Genomic DNA, 21,037 nt, shown 5'->3' on the forward strand with positions numbered 1-21,037 from the left:
GGGTGGAAAAGAAAAGGAGCGCTTGAGTGAGGAGCAAGAGAGAAGATGATAGGAGATGAAAAGGCCTGTCTGAGATGGAGGAAGTACAGTAGGGCCTCAGAGGCTCTGGGCTTGTTTCAGAAGTCCTATAGTACTCACTGATGTCACTGGGTGCACCCATTGGCTTTCATGGTACAAAAGAGTGTGTGCAAGTGTGTGCAAGTGTGCGCTGATTGTGTGCGTTTTCCATTTTGGCTGCGTATCTACTCTATAGCTCCTCCCTGTGGCTGCTGTATGATGTTTTATAGATAAGTTTGGGTGCTATAAAATCAGACTTTATCATCACGAAGGACCCACCCCCCCTTTTACTCTCCAGTGTTTGATGAAGTCATTCCAGCGGGTGCATTGGCGGGCCACGGACAGTTCCTGCCCTGCCCAGCGACTGACTGACTGACTGTATCAGGATATGCAGAAAATCCCTTCCCTGTGATCTGCTTTGGCCCTCAGCCTCTAGCTTTGCCTTTATAATTCCCAAATACAGCCAAATCCAAAGGTTATTTAAGAAGACTTTGTGCATCTGTACTTTGATTAAATGATCACATTTGGAGCAGGAGCGGTGGTGTATTTGGGTTGCATTACTACCCATAAACGCTCTCCATTACAAGCTTTTCTAGCTTGTTGGCTCTCTGACCTTAACATTTGTGTGCGCGGGTGCGCGATTTGAGTGCGCTTGCGGGTCCTGCACACTATAGCTTAAGACGGGATAAAAGCTGTTGAGGTAGTGTACTATTATGTTGCTTAAATACATACTAGATCCTTTTAACTGTTAGGGAAAGAATAAAAGCGGAGAGTGAAAAGCTCTCCCACCCACATCTGATTCTTTTTGCTGCATTGCCTGTGGCACAATGTTGACCTAATATCAACTGTGTCTGTTTTGTTAAACACATTCAAATCAGTAGTACTCAAGCCTATGGGACATAACACTGTTTCTCATACTGTGACACACAAATACAAAAACTGCGTGGGCTACTGGGTTCACTATCAAAAGATTGCAATAAAATCAAAAGGTCTTAATGGACGCGCAGTGCACATATGCGCCTCACGCCTTTCCACTCGGTGCCACTCGCGTATTCTTATCAGCGAGGAATGTCTTAAATAAACACGCACGCATTTATGCCATGTCGTTGCATTGCGTTATAGACCATCGGTGAGGTCACTATTTCCAAAGCCTCCTCGTGCTGGGAAACATATTCACGCATGTTGAAAACTCAAAAACAGAAAGGCAATTGTAGTTTAACTCAAAGTTAAAGTCGTCATTACGAAATATTAACATTCGCTGCGCTTCTGTATTCTTCAGTTCCCGCTCATTGTTCACAGAAAAGTGCCAGGTATCCACGTCTCTCACGATGGAGGGATTATTTAAAATATTTTTCCCAAAGTCCAATGAGAGGTGGTATTACGGGGATGTATTCTTGCTGTTTGACCTCTAGCAAGTGAGAGGTGAACCATGGCCTCCATCCAGACCATTAGTCAGACACAATCACACAGCTTCATAGCAGATTAGTCTGCTGTATTAGGACTTAGAGCTCTATTAATGTAATCCCTCTGTTTTAGTGTGGCCTGGGTTTAGGGGCTTACATGTGCACACCCACACTCATAGACACACACACATTTAAATACATGTATGCACGCACATATACAAGCTGTTTGAGTTATGGAGTTCACAATCAATGGATTAAGGTGAAATTTAGACAGTAGCTTAATGGACACCGTACCGGGATGCTCTAAATCTGTGCACCTCTCTTTCTGCGAGTCGTCATCATTCATTTATCCATATTTGTTTTTTTGTTTTTTTTTATATCCTCTGTGCATTTATCTGAAGTAACAACACATGTTTTTCTGTCTCTTAGGGCGGATGAGATTGAGATCTTGATGACAGACCTGGAAAGAGCCAATCAGGTAGCCCGCTCGGTTTAATACTGAATAGTATTTTTTTTTTGTTTAAGTGCAACACTGTCCAAGTTGTCTTCACAAGTTTCATTGTTAAATTGTAGACCAAACAAATGCTGGCTGAAATTGTTGTGGAGGCAAACATGAGGTAAACCAATTTAAAACAATTTATTTTAGTGATATTTTATATTTTAGCTTCCTCTAAACAAATGTGACATGACCAAACCACCAACAAGTTTTTTATTGTGCTAACACACATCCACTGTGTGTCATTTATTTTATTGTGGACCCATTTAAAAAAAAAAAAAAAAAAAAAAAAAGAAAAAAAAAGAAAAGAAACTTTGTCAACAGAAAAATAGTTGATAGGGACTTTCTGTCCTTTAATTGTTTATCTCTTACTTTGCCGGGCTGATTGTGGCACCCGAGCCTTGTGTTTGACACCCCTCCATGTTAATTGCAGTGAGGTTTAGCGTTCATTTTAATTGAATTCAATGAATCGCATACAAAGTCCTGCATGGCCAGGCTCCTGCTTTTTATTTTGAGTGTTTTGTGATGACAGTCGATCTCTGATTAACCGTTTACTTTAAATTGAGTCTTTGAGGTTTTGGCAGCTGAACTTTGGATTCCTTATTGTCTCCGAAATCCTTCAGAAATCTGTGGTTTGTTTTAAATGTCTGCTAAACGGGTTAACTTTTTCTTAAATACTTGCGCTTTATTTTTACGATATTGGTCACACAAATGTTTTTATTGTTGGTGTGTTTAAGACCATATGCTTGAAATTGTGTAAGTCGGGGGCATTGAAACATATTTAATGTGTGGTTTTATCCAATATGTGAAGCACTTTGCTGTATAAATATTATTTCTAATAAGCTATTATATTAAGTACACTTGCACAGTGTGCTTTGGTTTGATTAAGGTCACAGTGGGCATAATTTTTTGGATATTATTTTGTTTTTTAAAGAAACTGTTCTTTAACCTTCATAAAGAGCATGAGGGCCTGTTGCTGAGAGAATCTCAGAAAGGTGGTTTTGGTCTTTTTTCTATTGTGGGTTTGTTGACATGAAAAATAGACCTTTAAAAATATCGAAATATTCCTGTCTATTGAGAATCCATGAGATGTGGCTTGCTTATCACTGCGAGGGTTGCTGTTTCTTTTGCTTGTTTATTACACACCTACTAAACCCATCCAGCTGAAATAAGCCCCCCGGTCTGCCCTCTGCCCTCGTGTTGTAAATATTCCTGTGGTATCTGTTAATGTCATTGTTGTTAACTTTCATTATTAGCCCAAGAGTATGATTTGTGGTTAAAGGGGTAGCATAGGCATGTAATGTTAATATTAGCCTAAAGGTTAACGCTCCGACTATAATGCCGCACACACAAACACACACTCTATTCACACTTCTGATTTGAGGTTTACAGAGGATGACAGCATGGCCTCCAGCTCAGTCACAGACTTTTTATATGCTTTTATAAGAAGAAAATGGAAAACAGGATTTTCTTTTGCAACTAGCAGTCCAACTCCCACCCAGTCAATAACAGCTCTCAATATGGTTGCAATTAGGAACACTGTGGAATCGGCTCCCTGTAACTCCTAATGATGGCAAGTTGGCCGGCGTGGTAGATGATTCCCTACTGGAGCACGGCACTTTAGCAGTAAACACCAGGCAGCGGGTGTCATCTCAATGCTCAGGAATAACTTGAGATTTTTAATTAAGGAAATGTTCGCTCTTGGTTGTCATTCTAAATTTGTACATCGCATTTCCAGCCACCCTCCACTCTGAAGTATATCATTATTTACGCTGAAAGGGGCTGACTCGCTTTCCAAATAAAAAGTGCAGTTGACTGATAGAAGATTGTGTACTGAAAAACTTGTTCAGTTTGATTGCTAGTGTTGTGCATTCAGCATTGTACTCCTCTCCTTCACAGATGTCTTTGCTGTCAATGAGCAACGGTCACCGATTTGACAGATTTTAAACAGAGTAAAAGGGGAGGGGTTTTGCATATGAACAAAAACTTTTATTCCCGCTTTCTTGGGCTCACTATTCCCATTTTGTCTGTCTCGAAGGATGTGTTAAATAGCTCTTTAATTTTTTCTCCAGGGCTAGCGGAAAAAATGAGACAGGTTGAGTAGGGAAAACGGGAAAGCGTGTACATTAAAATTAACACTGAACTCACACAGAAGTGATCTGCGTTAAACTTTAGATTAATAGTGTTTTAACTGTAGGAACCTGCGACACAGGATTTTCCCTGAACGTTTCTCCTTTTCTTTTTCTTTCCAGCGAGCAGAAGCAGCTCAGAGAGAGGCAGAGTCAGTCAGAGAGCAGCTGTCCTTGAGCAACCAATCCCAGCAGCTCAGCAGCCCGGCCAAGGCTGACCCAAACACGGTAACACGTTTCACTCATTCACTGGATTGATAGGCTAAAGATCAGCTTGGCCTTTTTATGCTACACTGACAGACTGATTAATGGCTCAGTCACACTAGAGTAAAAATAGGGTGGCAACCTCTTTGCCACTAGGAAAAATAGGCGGTTGCTCAGTGATTTAAATAAATCTTTTGCAAGTCGTTGCTGGAACAAACTGATCATCCAAAGGCTGAGCATGCAACACCATCGACCTTTAGCAGACCACTTTTGATCGCAAGGCGACTGCACAGATCCCCTTGTGGGAGGCAGCCTGTCTCCAAACACACACAGTCCAGCTCGGACCGACTGCCATCACTCTGACAGATTGGTGAAGGTTTGCAAATAATTGCCATTTAATTTTTAAACACAGACAGATTGATTGCAATGTGTTGGCAGTCTGAGCGAGCATGTGCCAATAAACGCAACTCAGCTGCCCGTCTCTGCAGTTGGGAGCTTGGCTCAAGTGGTTGCCTGCTTCTGGTTATATTTCTGTATATATGTTAGGTTGTGCACATCATCATTTTTAAATCACTGTCCTGCAGCAACTATATCATTATTTGTGGAGGAACATTTTCATTTCTGTTACAAATCCATGAGGTTCTGACTGAATTCTGATTACGAGTAGATAATGTGAGTTTCGTTGTATGTAGATGCCAATAGATTTGCCACAGTTGATCACCATTATCACAAACAGATTTTATGTAATTGCCAAATCAACCCATTCAGTTACACACTGATCACAGCAAGAGTCTTTTTGCCTTTTTATTACCATCTTAATGCAAGTTGCTTTAAAGATGGCAACTGACTGCGAGTGGTGGCAGACCAGATTGCTGGTTCACTGCATTTGGTCACAGTAATTATTGCCGTGCCCTGGTCTCCCTAGTGACTATAGCTTTAAGCCTCACTTTATGGATAGACTTTAGTCACTGGTATTAAAGGTCAGATGCTGGAGTAACCAGTTAAGCTTCCTTAAGAAGTAAGATGTGATTGGTATATGGATTAACTGATTTATTGGATTTAACCAATAGCTTGCAGACATGGGACTTGGTTAGTGTACAGCTACTACTGTTCCGCCAAAGTTATCTACTTTCCTTTGGTATGAAGTGATTGTGATTGATTGCATCATCTGTGGCTATGAATCTGAAGAAGTAAGCCTTTTGACAAGATAATCAATATTGATCAGCTTTGTTTGACACAAAACATCCACTGATGAAATTATTCATTTGATAGAACTTGAGACTATATGTGGCTGGAGACTTACTCAATTAAACTGCCTAACTTTTTGGACTTTAGGAACAGTTGGAAGAGGTGGCGTCCCATTCAAATCTGGAGGCGGAGCTCAGGGCCAAAGAAAGAGAGACTGCCCAGCTGGTGGAAGATGTGCAGAGACTGCAGGCCAGCCTGACCAAACTCCGAGAGACCACCAGCTCCCAGATCTCACAGCTGGAACAGCAGCTTAGCAGCAAATCCAAAGTTCTGAAGGTACCAACGCAACAAACATCTGATTTTGGTTGGAAGCCACTTTAACTTTTCATTTATAATGACAAGCTACGTAAGTTTTACTAACTTACGTAGCTTGTCTTTTTCCCGTTTGCTTAACCCTATTCACCAGTTTACACCCTTCGTTGTGTAGAGTTAAGTAAATAATAGAAACGCAGGATCTACTGAGATCCAAGTGTTGATTTGTATTATTGTTTTAATTGTCTTTGTTGCATCTTTGCAATGTGTAGGAGCTGGAGGAGAAGCTGCAGAAGCAAGCTGACTATGAGGAGGTGAAGAAGGAGTTGAGGTGAGAAGTGAACACAGGCATTTGTGTGTCCTGTACAGATCTGTTTATTGCACGAGTCTGATGTCTTTAGACACGTGCAGTAAACAGAAGATGTGTCTCTTCATTTAATGTGGGTAACTCAATTGGGTGCCCTTACGTAGGCGAAGCCTTTGTGTTTGTAGTTTTGTATCGTCAGTCTCGCTCTTTGTCATTAAAAAGAAAGACATAGAAAAGTTAGCATCCTGTGTGTTTGTGTATATTTGGCGGTTTTCTCATGCTTGCTTTTTTTCCCTCCCTCCTTTCTCAGTATCCTCAAGGCTATGGAGTTTGGAGCATCCGACTCTGTGCAGGTAAGACTAAGCAGCAGACTGTAGACTTGAGGTTGCAGCCACTAAGTTATTGACAAAGCAAAAATTGCACAACTAGATCAGTAAACATGACCATCTGAGAGGAGAGGCTGGAGAAAAGCTGTGTCAAAAGCTTTAATTTCCCCCTCTGTTTCTGATCTCCTTTCTGCCAGGACTCATCCAAACCCCTGGAGGTTCTGTTACTGGAGAGGAACCGAAGTCTTCAATCGGAGAGCGCCGCTTTGCGCATCGCCAACACCGAGCTCAGCGGTAAGTCTTATGTTGCTGTAAGGACCGGGTTCATCGACACCGGACAAACTGCTTTCACAAAACAAAAAAAAGAGAGAAGGTCAAGGGAGATTATGAGGCTTTAGCTGCAGTTCAAGTCATCAGGGAAGTGCATACAATCTTGTGTGCATATAGATGGTCTTTCTCTGAGAATACTTAACTCGTAATGTTTGCGGAATTATTTGCACCACAGCAGCCCACATGTACAGGTTCATTGGTCGAAAAAAAAAAATAATGCAAAAGTCATGCAAAACTTTCTCATGGTTTGGAAATGTTGCTGGTGTAGTCCCGCTCTTCATGGAAGGGAGGAAAAGGCATCTTTGGTGTTTTGTAAATACCCCAGCAGGAGGTCAACCTGAACGGTAACGGAGCCGCATTACACAAGAACGAGGACAACGTGCAATGCCCCCGACATTAGGACTCTTGCCCTCTGCAACAGTGTTTATGGGTTTGAAATGTCATGGCTTTAGGCATGAATAGCTGAATAGCTTTGAATTGATTAACATTCACAGTGAGAGGAGCTTACTGTCTTACTCAATCATGTTAAGTCTCAATGGTTATGCATTAGAATAATATTTCTCCCAGCGATTATTATCAAGATGGGTTCTAGTAGTTACAAGACTGAGAAAATATATTTTTTGTCTGTATTTGTTCTGGTGAATAGAAAAATGTATTCAGTAGAACTCTCTAGGAGACAAGCAGCCGAGGGCCTTTGTTTTGAGTCAGCAGAGCTGTGCAGTCTGTCTTTTGGTGACATGCGTCTTTTTTCTGTTAAGCCAAACTAATTTCAGAAGTTTTTTTTATTTATTTATGTTTTTTCACCTGGATGTATTTTTCTGGACTAAAAACAATGTTACTACACCTACAATGGAATAAATCGGTGTGTAAGGACACACTGCAGCAGCATGGAAGAGGACTTGGTGTATTGGCTATCTAAGGACATCATCTTGCTCTGTCCAGTTACTTCTGCTTTGCCTGCAGCAGAGAGAGAGGGAAAAAGAGACTGAGCCCTGGGCCAAGCTAATCTGCCTAAGTGGCACAGTGTCAATTGTTTTGTTTGTCCTTTTTTTTCCCTCCAGGCTGTGGCTTACAAGAAAGGTTGAAATCACAAATGCATGGGCACTTGCCTGGGGGGGTTGGCAAAAAAGGAAACAGAGTTCACTAATTTGAAAAAGACTTGATTAAGACAACTTTCAACGTTTGTTATTTTATTTTTTCTCTCTCGTTTTGGAACCCCTTTTTTGTTGACTCCCCCCATAATGCATGGTGTGTCTGACCTTTCTTGTAGGGTCAGCCGGGCGAAAAGGGACAGAAGAGTCCACAGCGAAGGAGGAGACCGCGCCAAGCGACCCCTCTTCCTCACCCCCTCCTCCCCCTCCCTCTTTTCCGTCCTCCTCACAGCGCCCCCTGTCTCGCACTCACACGGACCCTCTCAACACTGCCACCACCACCACCAGCAGCAGCAGCAACAGCAGTGAAACGCTCCCTTTCGCTCCTACGGGCATTGGACAGGACTTCTACTCCCCCGTCTTCCCTCTGGTGGGTGGTAAGATGGCTTTGAACTCCTTGATTCAGCGGCAGCTGCTCCAGACCTTCTACTCAAAAGCCTTGCAGGAGTCCTCTGGAATCCCCAGTGGGGCTCTACTGTTCACCCCCTTCACGCCAACCCTCAGCTCCATCCCTACCTCCACCCCTGGCTCAGGGTCTGCTGCCATCCCTCTAGCAGCCAGCAGCCCCCAGCCACCTCCAGCCAGCCCTGACATGGCTCCTGTTAACGGGAGCAGTACAGCTGGCAGCGCCCCCTCCCCATCACCAAGCCACTCTGATGCTAATACAGGAAGTGTTTTGGACGGGGAGGACATGGACACAGCGGAGATTGCTCGGCAAGTGAAAGAGCAGCTGATCAAGCACAACATTGGTCAGCGTGTGTTTGGTCATTATGTGCTGGGACTGTCCCAGGGATCAGTCAGCGAGATCTTGGCCAGACCAAAGCCGTGGAACAAGCTAACCATCAGGGGGAAGGAGCCGTTCCACAAGATGAGGCAGTTCCTCGCCGATGAGCAGAACATCCTCGCTCTGCGCAGCATCCAGGGACGGCAGAGAGGTGAGTCTGCGTTCCTGTATTGTTGTCTGTGCGTGGGGGAGTGTGTGTGTCTTGCATGTTGTGTGTATGTGTGTAAAGCCCTGCATAGAGCAACTGATTAGCTTGTCAATATGGACTAGCTTTTTTATTTTTCTTTCTCTTTCCTAACTCCCATTCTGTGCCCCACCTGTGTTTTTTGAATGAGCTCCTAGTCACGCACTGATCCCAAGAGCCTCTCCTAGCTATCGTGGTCAATACAGAAACCTTTCACACATCAATAGTATTGATCGGTGGGAACTAGGAGAAAGGCAGGGGTACTGTTAACTACGGGTAGATTCGATTAGCCTGGGCTTGCCTTTCTTAACACATCAAGACATTGCTGATTGAAGTTGGTCTCAGAGGTACATAAAAAATATACCACAATTTGCCAGCGAGTCATAGATGGTCCATGTTGGTATTCCCATGTTTGATAGCTGCCACTAGGCCGTCTCTGTGGTGGCTTTATTATAACTTTTGGAGGTAGAAGTTGGAATCCTACTTGGGCCACAGATGGTTAAGATCAATGCATTTATGGTACTATATAATGTGCATTGGAAGGAACAGACACTTATTATGTTTGCAGAGCATTGTAAGGCACCATTTAGTCTAGCTGTAAAAGGAAAAAAACACACAAGTGCTGTAACATAGTGTGTGGTATATTGTTTTTAACAGAGGGCTCAGGCCAGCCCCAGCTTAGCCGAGTGTTTCAGGACGCTCCGAAGCGGAGAACCCTCTCCGATACAGCTTCACACACAGGTCTGTCCCCTTCACACACGGAGATTCTAGCACGTTCTGTCTGTGTGGCATGTTTGTGTTGGGATGTTTCTGTGTTGTGTGTGCCTATGTCGCCATATATTAATTGCGGGCAGGCATACAGATATAAATGTGCCTTGAAGGTAACCGCACAGTTTCAGTGACTTGCGTCAAAGGAAAAGCCAGCATGTGTATTTAGGGATTTTATTGGTAGTTGTTATTCTGCGGGGAGTATTTACTATACGAACCCTGCAGCACGTGTGCATGTGCAAGCTCTAAAGGGACCTGAGAAATTATGACAATCCCTCCAGTGTAGTTGCCTTGAAGCTCAGTGGTGGGAATGTTGTTCTTTGTGCTGTGCTATGGTGTAATTCTTCCATCAGCGTCTCCTCTTTATCTGTTCTGTTAGTATTCCCAGCGTTTTAATCTGACGAGGTATTCCGTCTCCTCCCATTCCCTCATCCTCTCTTTCCAGGTAACATCACCGCTCGTGTGCGCACCCCAGAGGCAGGTTCTGATGAAGCTATCAAGTCCATACTGGAGCAGGCCAAAAGAGAGCTGCAGGTGCAGAAAGCTGGTAAGTTGGAGTTATTTATTTAATTTTTCCCCCCCCCGTCTTCTCCGGGGCATTTAAGGTGCCCATGATGGCTGTGTCTGTAATGAAGGCCGTTTTTCTCCTCTCTGTAGACTTGTCTCATGCTCAGCCGTCCTATGCAGGACTGAAAGGGGGAGGTGGAATAGGAAGTGGAGGGGGGAGCGGATCAGACGAAGCCATCCGCTCCATCCTAGAACAAGCTCGCAGGGAGATGGAAGCCCAACAGGCCGCACTGGAGCCCATCCTTAAAGCATCATCTTCCTCTTCGTCATCAGTGTCACTATCACAGAGGGACATCCTGAGCTCATCTCTTACCGCCCCGCTTCCCCCTTACAACCCCCTGGCCCTTTCCCTCAAGAAACCTCCCAGCTCCCTCTTGTCCTCGCCCTCATCCCCGTCTCCAATTCTGGACTTTAGCTCCAGCGTGAAGAGAGAGGGCCGCAGCTCTTCGGGGGTCGATATGTCTGCTGATGGAGCTCTCAGGATGGGTCGAGGCTCAGAGGGACTGTCCCGCTCCGGAAGTGCCGGAGGAGCAGGTTACTGGAGAGAGCAGTGGTGGAGCAACATGCAGACGGATCCGCGAAGGACCATGTCCAGCCAGATAGGAGAAGAGAACCACAACCAGGAGGACTCTAAAGAGGTGAGGTTTAGGGGCAGTTCCAGAGTTTCATGGCTTTGCTTTGACTGTCCATTGGTTGCACGTCTGAAGTCTTCTCCCTCCGCGGGGTTTAGGGTATACTGACCGACAGTCTGTCTCGACACAAACCGTGGAACAAGTTGAACCAGAGGAGCAGAGAGGCGTACCTCCGCATGCAGCCTTGGCTCAACGGAGACCAGGGGCAAAACGCACACATCCAGCAAACTCAGAACCAAGGTAAACAAATCACATGCAAATACACACACCGACACACACCATATATTATGCTGGAACGCTACTCTGAAAGCCTGATTAGAGCTAGTGGCTAGTTGTTACTGTCACTCTGTCACTCACCCCACCCGCCCTCCTCCTCATCCCCCTCGTCCTTCTTGCTTCCATCCCACCCACCGTCTCCCCCCTCCTGCTCACTTCTCCTCCCACTATCCCCCTCCTCCCCCCACATCCCCAGTGCTGTGGCAGTGTCAGCCAGCAAGCTGCTGGTTTGTCATGTCATAGACAAGTTAGTGTTGCAGCGCCAGATGGCAGCTCTGCATGTGTGTGTCTGTGCGCATGTGTGCGTGTGCGTACATGCACGTGTGTGTCTCTTTTTCTCTCTGGGGGTGTAAACAGCAGCTAATGTACACTGACAGCTCCTCATGACTGCTCTCTTCCAGCCTGCTGAGCTGCACAGCGGCACTACACAGACAGAGACAGGGAGATGAAGGAATAGGAGGAGGAAGCCAAAAAGGCTTCAAACTGAAAACTTAAGCACCTTTGCTGTTTGTTCAACAGGAGTTAAATTAGTCGATGTAATTTGACTGAAGTCCCTCCTGAACCCAGCAGGGAGAGGAGATGAAACTAGTGTCGCCTCGCATAGTTACACGTCGCCTAACCTGTGCGAACTTTCTCATTCTGTGTCGTGCTCGAGCAGAGGGTACTCCCAAGACATCAGCAAGCTGCAGCCCCGCTCCAGAGTCCCCCCTCAGTTCAGCTGAAGAATCTGTCAATGGTCTCACTGGGGACCCACTTGCGTCACAGTCCTCCAGTCTCAAACCTCCGTCTGAGGATCCTTCAGGTGGGGAGTCTCAGCCGGGCACACCGCTGCCTCTACCAGGTCACTCGGGTCTGAGCATCCAGGAGATGGTTGCAATGTCTCCTGAGCTTGATACCTATGCCATCACCAAGAAGGTTAAGGAGGTGCTAACCGATAATAACCTGGGTAAGACCTTTTTTTTTTTGTTTGTTTTTTGCTCTTATGCTCAATTGTGGTGTTGTACTTTTCTGTGTAGTTTAACTGGTTCCATTTTCTTTCTCCAAACCAGGTCAGCGTCTGTTTGGGGAGACTATCCTGGGTCTGACTCAGGGTTCTGTCTCAGACCTGCTGGCCAGGCCTAAACCCTGGCACAAGCTGAGCCTGAAGGGCAGGGAGCCCTTTGTCCGCATGCAGCTCTGGCTCCAGGACCCACACAGCGTGGAGAAACTTATGGACATGAAACGCCTGGAGAAGAAAGGTGTGTGTGTGTGTGTGTGTGTGTGTGTGTGTGTGTGTGTGTGTGTGTGTGTGTGTGTGTAACAAAAAGCTCAATGAGTAGAAATAGATGCATACTCTATATACAGCACAGCATGCTGTCAGAAATAATAATCGAAAGGCTCAGAAAACCTTTCATGTTTTGTGCTTAAGCATGCATTTATTTGAGAAATATGCTCACAAAAAAACAAAGCAAAAAAACCACACACAAGCAGCAGCCTTTGAATTACACATGCACATCTGCACACAATATCCTTTGTGCAGGACAGCAGAGCATGTTGTGCAGATCACAGTCATCTTGGTGTGATGTCAGTACCAATCAGGACTGCAGACATCACGTACTGTATTCAATGTGACAGCTAGGCGACTGCCGGGGGCCTGCTTACTCACAGTCATCAGCACTACTCTTCATCATCGTCATCAACATAATAATCATCAGTGTCTATAAGCTCGTATTTTTATCATTTATTAGCCCATTGCCCGCTCCATCACTCCATCATCCTGCACTCTTTTCTGTCAGGAGGATACGTTTAGGAATCAAAAACCCCCAATAGGCCTGCTTCATAACCCTCCCCCTCCTCCCTCGCTGCCTCACAGTGACCCCGCACTGCCCACTTGAAGCAAACAGGGTATGGATATTTGAACCTGCCAGTGGGCACAGCCGTCCAGGATCAGCTTACCCTGCTGATATCACAAACTACGCACAAGGGCGAAAAACACAACTGACCTTACGCCTGTGTGGTCGGGGGGTTGGACTGGTGGGGTTGCACTACATTCAGCTTCATGTTAGATTATTGACCAAGAGTAATGCATCCAAATAGCAATGGGCAATAGTTCTGGCTACCAGCAGAGCCCAGAGGAAAGACATGGACCTAGTCCAAAGTTACCACATTTGACCTCTCACCCTTGTGGTGCAAGCCTGCGAGGCGGCGCACAACTTTGAGAGCGCTCTAACCTTGCTCTGAGGGGCTTTTCCCTGCAACACTAATGTATCTGGCAGCATGTATTGGGGTTGGGAAAATGTCAACCTCATACGAAGCTGCCATGAGCTGTTCATTTTCAGTTGCTGGCGCCCCAAGTGAACGGTGCTGCTTGTTTGCTGTAAAATGGAAGAGATGCATTCATTGTTACAACTGGTGAGAAAGACGAGAGCACCACCTAGTGGCTGATTGGGAGGCTGGCGGCATTAGTTGTCAGACCTGTTACGCTGTATGAAAACGGAGCAGCTTTATTACTCCAAGTCTTTGTCATCATCTTGCTAATCTGCATTGAGCTTGGCTCAACTGCAGCTGATTCAGAGCTCAGTAATAGGGGTTATTGCCGAGAAGAGAGACTCCATCTCCTGCCTCAGGGCTTTTGATGGAAACACGATTACACATTAACAGCGGAAATTCAAAGGCAATCAGTGTTTTCTTATTGAATGGCAAACCTTGCTGACAAATCTTTTACCTGTTTATGTTCCAGCTGAAGTCCCACCTCTCTGCTGCTCTGCTGTCTTTATATGTTAATGCAGCACATTTTATATAACTGCTTAAATGTCATGTGGTACAGCTATTTATGCATTTTTAAATGTAATCCTTCACTTGTATTGAAATGTCTCTGTTATGCACTGTAGTTTGCATCTGTGGTTTTTACTGGTGTTGCCAGCTTTATCATTGAAACTCCCCATTCATTTGTAGATTTATTAATGTATTCACTGGATGACCCATTTCTCCCTCTTTCCCATCCAGCATACATGAAGAGGCGGCTGAGCTCCTTGAGTGATGGCCATTCTGTGGACGGAGGCTTGGTGGGGTCAGAGTACATGCAGGGCTCCCAGAGCCCAGGGCAGCAGCAGCTGAAGAAGCCCAGGGTGGTGCTGGGCCCTGAGGAGAAGGAGGCTCTGAAAAAGGCTTATCAGCAGAAGCCCTACCCCTCCCCCAAAACCATTGAGGAGCTGGCCTCCCAGCTCAACCTAAAGACCAGTACTGTTATCAACTGGTTCCATAACTACAGGTCAGCATTTAGGAGAAAAAAAGATGGACTCCTGCTAAATTCTTTCTGTTGTTCTGCATTTATTAGCTGCTCTCTGATGGATTAAATATAGTTTACCTGAAGTTAACACGATAAGGATCTCATGTCTTTGTGAATAGTACCTCTGTTCAAATTCCTTGTTTTATTGAAATACATTAGTGGGTTCGTCTTGACTTTATCTGCGGATAAATGAATTGTCTAAATCTTTGTGTACGACTCTGCCAGATCACATTGTGTTTTTGTTGCACTGTTAGTCCAAATGCGTAAGCTGTTCCCTGTTCATCGAAAATATTTTGACATTAGTAGAGTGTATTGTATTCCACAAATTGAATTTCAGGATTTAATTAGCGTGACTGAACTCATGTTTCCCTCTTAGGTCACGTATTCGGCGAGAGCTCTTCATAGAGGAGATCCAGGCAGCTGGAGGGGTAGGGCCTGGCAGCGAAGCGGGATCGCCTTCCCTCCGTGGGTCCAAATCAGGAGAAGGGGACAGCTGCGATGGGACGGAATCTGAGGGCACAGTGGAGACACGCCAATCTCTGGGCATTGGCTTGGAGGATCACAGAGGAGCATGCAAAGACCACGACATGGAGGCTGAGTCTGAGGCAGGGGGCTCTAATAATTCCCCTGCCCAGTTAGACTGCACCGCCACAGGCTTGGCCGGGCCGGGCTCCAGCGGTGGACAGGGTGGACTGGGGCTTTTCAGCCTCACAGAGGCATCCTCCAGTAGCTCTGCCTCTAGTACTAACATCCCAGCCTCTGGCCCTGCCAGGAACCCCAGGGACAACAATCTGCGCAAGAAGAAAGCAGCCAATCTCAATAACATCATCCACAGGCTGGAGAAGGCTGCCAGCAAAGAGGATCCCTCAGAGTGGGAGTTCTAGCTCCCCCTGATCATCCTTCATCCTTCTCGTCTCATAACCTCACGACCTCTAACCTTGGACCCCTCCTGCTCTGTTCCAGTTGGAGAGTGGACACAGCCAAAGTCAAGCTCAGCAGCCATTTTTATTACGTAGAAGCTTTCCAAAAAGAGGAAAGAAACAAAGAGTGGTTGGCAAAACCCTTAAAAAGAAGATTTACTGAATACGTAGAAGAACAAAATAAGAGAACTTAATTGTTTCTCCTGGTTTTTTTGTTTGTTTTTGTTTTTAAAAACTGCGTTTTGTTTTTGTACTGAGAAAAGCACTTAGCCGTCCTGCTGGCCTCTGGCCCTGCTGTACCTCCCCCTATCACCAGCCACTGGTGCACCAGACTGGTTAGTCCTGAGCTGGGGTCTGACCCACAGCTGGGGTTGAAACCTGGACTCAGTAACACAGGCAAGGCCTGACACAGCAGCTGTCACAGTGATAGACACTGATAGATGATAGATAGAGACAGGAACTCTCTTACAAGAACTCTCACTTTCTTAAAGGAGATTTTTTTCCGCTCTTCTTCTCACCTCCCAAGTGTCCACAAACCTCCCCTCACTCAGTGAGATGCCTCATTTTTCACACTGTAGAGTGACTGTTACAAACCCTTTGCCTTTTTCACTCACTGCGTGTGTGTGCGTGTGTTTGTATGTTAGGGGTTGTGTCAGTGTGCACCTGTGTGTGTGTGCGAGAGTGTATACACACCCAGAAAAAAGAGGAAAAAAAAAGAAATGGTGTGTATGTGTATTCTCTTCTCAATGGCAGCATGTTTTCATTTTTTTAATCTCACTCCTACACTCTTAAGAGGGTAGTTGAAGGCCTGCTGGCTGAGCTGCCATGGTTACTGGTGTAAGAACGATGAACTTTGACCTGTTGTGTCCCATATCCTATCCTGCTGACAGCCATGTGATGGCCAGAAGGATGTGTAATTCCTCACAAAATACACACACTCATCTGAAGAGGAAGGAAGGAAAGAAGGACCCCTCTTTTTGCCTCCTTAAACCCTTCTTTTTAGGATGAAGGATGATCTGTTTTTTCTTTGTTTTGTTTTTAAATATTGCAATTTGGTTGCCAATAAGAGATTGCACAGTCTATTGACTCTAAAGAGTACAAAAATAGGGAATTTTAGGAAACATTTTTAATTAGTACAAAATAAGAACAGAAAAGACAAGAATAACAAGTTACTGTTTAAAAAAAGAAAGAAAGAAACAACAACCTTAGAATGGAATAATGTTGCATTGTTGACATACAATGAATTCACGTAGTACTGTAGCTGTCTGACATGGTGATACTATACGTGTCTCTCGTTGTTTTTGGTTGTGCACGTCACAACTTTGCCCAGCACTGGACCTGCTGGGTGGGTGTGTTTGTGTGTGTGTGCGCGTGTGTGCGTGTATGTCCGCACCACCGACAAAATTTTCTCTGTTCACAAACACACATCTTTTTATAGGCCAAATCAGGAAGAGTGTGTGTACGTATGTGTCTGTGTGCATTTGTTATTTGCCTGCATGTAAGTCAGGGTTGAGGTCAGTTCACTCGGAATTGGACCGATCGATCGATCGATTTGTCAATAATGAAATTCTTGATGGAAAATGGGTATTTTTTTTTTTTTTTTTAAGCAAATGAATTGCAGCGTGCAGAAACTTCTGCTGGTGAATTCGCCCCAACCCTGGTGTGAGTAGTTACCACTCTCCTCCAGTCTCTCCTGTATCCAGGGATGTAAGTCTTTTTTGCATTGAATTCTACTGTATACACTACAAATTATAAGGCATATCACCTCCTCCCTGTCCCACACAAGCCCTCAGTGCCTGTCAGCCCACTGCCTCCCCTTTGTTTGTGTGTTTGTGTGCGTGCGTGAGAGTTTGCGTGGATGCATGTGCACGCACGCCTGTCGTCAATACATGCGTGTGCACAAAGCGTGCGTGAGACTCGAGTGTTCAGTGTTTCTGATGAGTGGGGTCATATTTCGTATCTTGCACACACTACTAGTGCACAACTGACACCCTTCTTTAAGCTGTTTGATGCGTTACCATTACATTAATCTTCTCACAAAGTAGTGTAATACTATGATTTACTGTAGCTTGGTTTTATTGCTATTTTGCATTTATAGTTTGGTTTTTATTCCGCTTATTTATAGGTGCTGTATTTTTCATTTAATGTCTTATCATTTGAGTTGTCTATTTTTTAAGGGATTATACTGTTCCTGAGGGCAAGTAACATTTTTATTAGACGTATAGACTGCCGGCAGTATTGGTTAATATTTACAAAGATGTACTAGTTCTCATTTGTTTGTATATTCATGAATCCTAAAGGTTAGTGTCATTTCAATAGCTTTTGAAAGATGTGTTTTGCTACAGTTCATGCTCCCGTAAGCATAAAAAGCTCTTACCACAACTGTTATGCTCACACACACACAAAAAGAAACTGCTAGCTAGAGAATCAAAGGACATATCAAGATCAGTGAATATATGATAGCATATCTGTTTTCCTGTTTTCTATCCTCCAATAATATTTGTTTGTTTGTTTGTTTGTTTGTTTGTTTGTTTTTTTTGTCCTTCCTTTTTTTTCTTTTCCTGGGCAAGCCCAACACTACTGCTCGGCAGGGCACGCAGCTTTCTTTAGATGTAGACCTTGCCCACTCATTAATCACATTAACTTAATTAACTGGTCCAAATTATACACTTTGTCAAATAGGTCAAGTGAAATTACCTAAACATACGAACGCATGTTAACTTGAAAGAGGTCATATCTGCCAAATTGAGATTAGAGAAGTGTACCAGCTAGCAGGTGTGCTACGCCAGATCGAGCAGAGATAGCCAGCCTATGATTATGCAGAATTTCTATTGCAGTTAGTAACGAAGCACTTATTAAGATCTTTGTAAGACTTACCAGGACAGGGTCTGTAAACACTACAACAAGAGTACGATCCCGGGATCCTGGGAAGTGTATGCCTTTAAAAAAAAAAGAAAAAAAAGAAAAAAGTGGTTGTAAACCAAGCACAGATGCTTATCCACATTGTAACACTAAAAACAACAACAAAAAAGAATCATAAGATAGCTGTACCCATGTTTTCTATGTGATTAAACTGAGTTTCTGTCCAGCCAACCCTTATTTCAAACTACAGATGACTGTGTGACAGGCGGGCCGTCGTCCTGTGCAGGTGTAGATATCATGAGTATCAAACGTGTTGTTTTCTATTCACAAATCCCAACGTTTTTTTTATAGCCTCCCACTTTCCCCTCAGCGTATACTCGAGATAAGGCGGCAGCCCGTCAAAAGTTTAAATCGGACTTTCCAAAGCGTCTGTTGTTAAAAAATAATCGCCCAAACGTCGGCTCTCCCTGCCGTCGACTGATGTGAGACATCTGTCCCCTGCTGCGCGCTGAATAGTGATACTGCCTTCTGTTGGGACCGCTTGGACTGGACAGCCACAGTGTGTTTGTTTTATGGTGATGAATAGCTACTGTAAAGTATGAGCACTTAACCCATCAGTAATTATTTTCTTTTTTTTTTTGTAATAGCCTGATCCATCCGCTCACCCGAACCGTGTGAGATCATCAGATTTGTGCCTTTAACTGCCAAGCAGGGCACCAAACTAGTGATGTCATTAGATGTAGAGGATTCCCCCCGATTCGTTCGCGATGCATCTCGCGTCCTGACCTGAAATTTGTTTCTCACGGTACTTTAAACTCGACTTCCATCAGCTCTCCGGAGAGGGTTTTATTTACAAACTAATTTGTTTGTTTGTTTGTTTATTTTTTCCCCACAATGCATTACTTACGTTGTATATAAACTGACTAGCAGCGAAAAAGGCCAGAGCATTGAATGAAGGAGGAAGCATGCAGAAATGGCATACACTGTAATAACACTGAATTTATTCATAGGGCATTTTTTGTATTTTTCTGTTTGTGTCAGGTTTGCTGTGACATTGATAAACGGCACTACAGGTATTGATAATGACACGTGCCAATTCTGATGGTTATTTGGAGGAAAAAAAAGAGAGAGACGTGTAAATACGGTCGATGGAGTAGCTATTAATTCACTATTGTCACGGTATGCTTTTGTTTTGAAGGCAGGAGGAGAGAAGGGATGATTCAGGACTTTTCCATGATCCACAGATATTTTTCTACAAATTTAAATCAGATGATTCTATACACTGTTGAATAACATTGTAAAGGTGTAACAGATGCTGTATATCATATCATGTTTTCTGAAGTCGTAAAGCTTTACTGTATGATCTGTTGAAGTAGTGGTTGTTCATTTGACATGTTTTTAGTTGTAATGGAAGCCCGAACAGCAGCACTGGTCACCATATTCAGGAGAAAAAAAGAAGAAAAAAAAATAAGAGAGAGAGAGAGAGAGAGAGAGACCTCAGATGTTTTTTGTAATACTTTTAAAATATATCTTATGAAGTGGGTTTTTGTAAGGAAACACTTTCTGAATCAGCGGTGCTGTATGCATAGCACACTCAGTAATACATACACACATAATACAGCACAATACACTCATGTTTTAAACCCCCCCCCCCCCCTCCCTTAACCCCCTTTTAACTTTACTCACATGGCTTTTGTTATTGTTTTAAGTCTTAAAATCATTTCCCCGTCGTCTTTCACGCTTAAGCCTCGGAGATCGGCTCCGGGATAAAAAACATTTCATTCAGTACAAGACTTAAGATTTAAACAAACAAAAAAAAAAAAAAAAAAAAAAGAGGAAGCAAAAAGCCAAATAGTGACGTTAGTTATCCTCTTCTGTTGGAAAAAGGTCGCTGACTTTTTAAAATGTTGCATTTTTTTTTTTTTTACCCCTGTACATTGCTAGTGTCGTCGCTTCAGTTCACCCATAGCTTAAACCACAGTGTAGTCTGACAACCAAAATGACCTGGGGAGATCTTCACCCACCCACCCCCAACCTCCTCCCCATCTACCCCCACCCTAACCTCTTCCCTCCCCTTTTGGAAAGCTTTAAGATGCTTGTTGAGGCTTTAGCAAGTTCAGAGTATTGTTCTTTTTTTTTCTTTGATTTTTTTTTTCCCTCCCCCCAACATGTCATCAACAACGTGAAAGTAATAATTCTCATCACTTTCTCCCAATGCTTATTTTTTTAATGAGTGTGTGCGTGCGCGTACGTGTGTGTTGTAGTACAAAAGGATGCATGACTGTAAAGGGATGGTCAAGATGTTTTTTGAAAGTCGTTTCCTACCCCCTCTCTCCTTCCCCGTCCCTCTCCGCACTTCCGTCACTCCTGAGATGCTTTTTAACTCCTTCACGGTCTCCCTCCCTTTGGTTTGTTTTTCCTCATGTATCATTGTTTCTTTATCTTTCTATTTACTAAACGTATCATGTTGTTTGTTCTCAGCACTGTAAAACAGTCCCTTCTACAACATTGAAAAGCAATATCACTGTATGAAATGTTCACAATGTATTTGTTATGATTGACATTTGATTCATCATCATTATTATTCACATGCACCCTAGGTGTGATAATTGAAGTAAATCTCTTTTATACAAATACTAAAAGTGTGCTGTGGCTGTTTTTCTGTTCCGCGTTCACTCTGTAAAAGAAGTATTCTCAGAGAAAGAGATCAGTTGAGCTTGTTAGAAACAAAGAAAAGGGCTTTCACAGATGTTTTGGACTGCTTCTGCCTTTTATCAGCAGCTACAGGTGAGTTATGTTGGGTTATGTTTTATTATAAATTTTTTTTTTAAAGTCTACAGTTGGGAAGTTTTTTGAATCAGAGATGGTCTTAA

At 43.9% G+C, this 21,037-nt stretch overlaps 1 protein-coding gene across 2 annotated transcripts in view; it reads left to right on the forward strand.

The window, feature by feature from the left end:
* LOC308401839 (protein CASP-like) overlaps positions 1-21,037 on the forward strand; it is a 61,623-nt gene that overhangs the window by 36,484 nt on the left and 4,102 nt on the right. The window contains exons 9-22 of one of the 2 annotated variants that reach the window (XM_080890286.1): positions 1,890-1,938; positions 4,209-4,313; positions 5,625-5,813; positions 6,062-6,120; positions 6,407-6,449; positions 6,620-6,716; positions 8,023-8,838; positions 10,085-10,186; positions 10,297-10,844; positions 10,937-11,078; positions 11,773-12,060; positions 12,164-12,352; positions 14,100-14,364; positions 14,759-21,033. In XM_080890286.1, coding sequence (XP_080746412.1) covers positions 1,890-1,938; positions 4,209-4,313; positions 5,625-5,813; positions 6,062-6,120; positions 6,407-6,449; positions 6,620-6,716; positions 8,023-8,838; positions 10,085-10,186; positions 10,297-10,844; positions 10,937-11,078; positions 11,773-12,060; positions 12,164-12,352; positions 14,100-14,364; positions 14,759-15,266 — 3,400 coding nt within the window. In that variant the 3' untranslated portion in view covers positions 15,267-21,033. Of the gene's footprint in view, positions 1-1,889; positions 1,939-4,208; positions 4,314-5,624; positions 5,814-6,061; positions 6,121-6,406; positions 6,450-6,619; positions 6,717-8,022; positions 8,839-10,084; positions 10,187-10,296; positions 10,845-10,936; positions 11,079-11,772; positions 12,061-12,163; positions 12,353-14,099; positions 14,365-14,758; positions 21,034-21,037 lie in introns of those variants that run through there. The other variant, XM_080890287.1, reaches the window with a different exon arrangement.

Source organism: Rhamphochromis sp. 'chilingali', assembly GCF_963969265.1.
Source record: "Rhamphochromis sp. 'chilingali' genome assembly, chromosome: 8".
Classification (NCBI taxonomy): Eukaryota; Metazoa; Chordata; class Actinopteri; order Cichliformes; family Cichlidae; genus Rhamphochromis; species Rhamphochromis sp. 'chilingali'.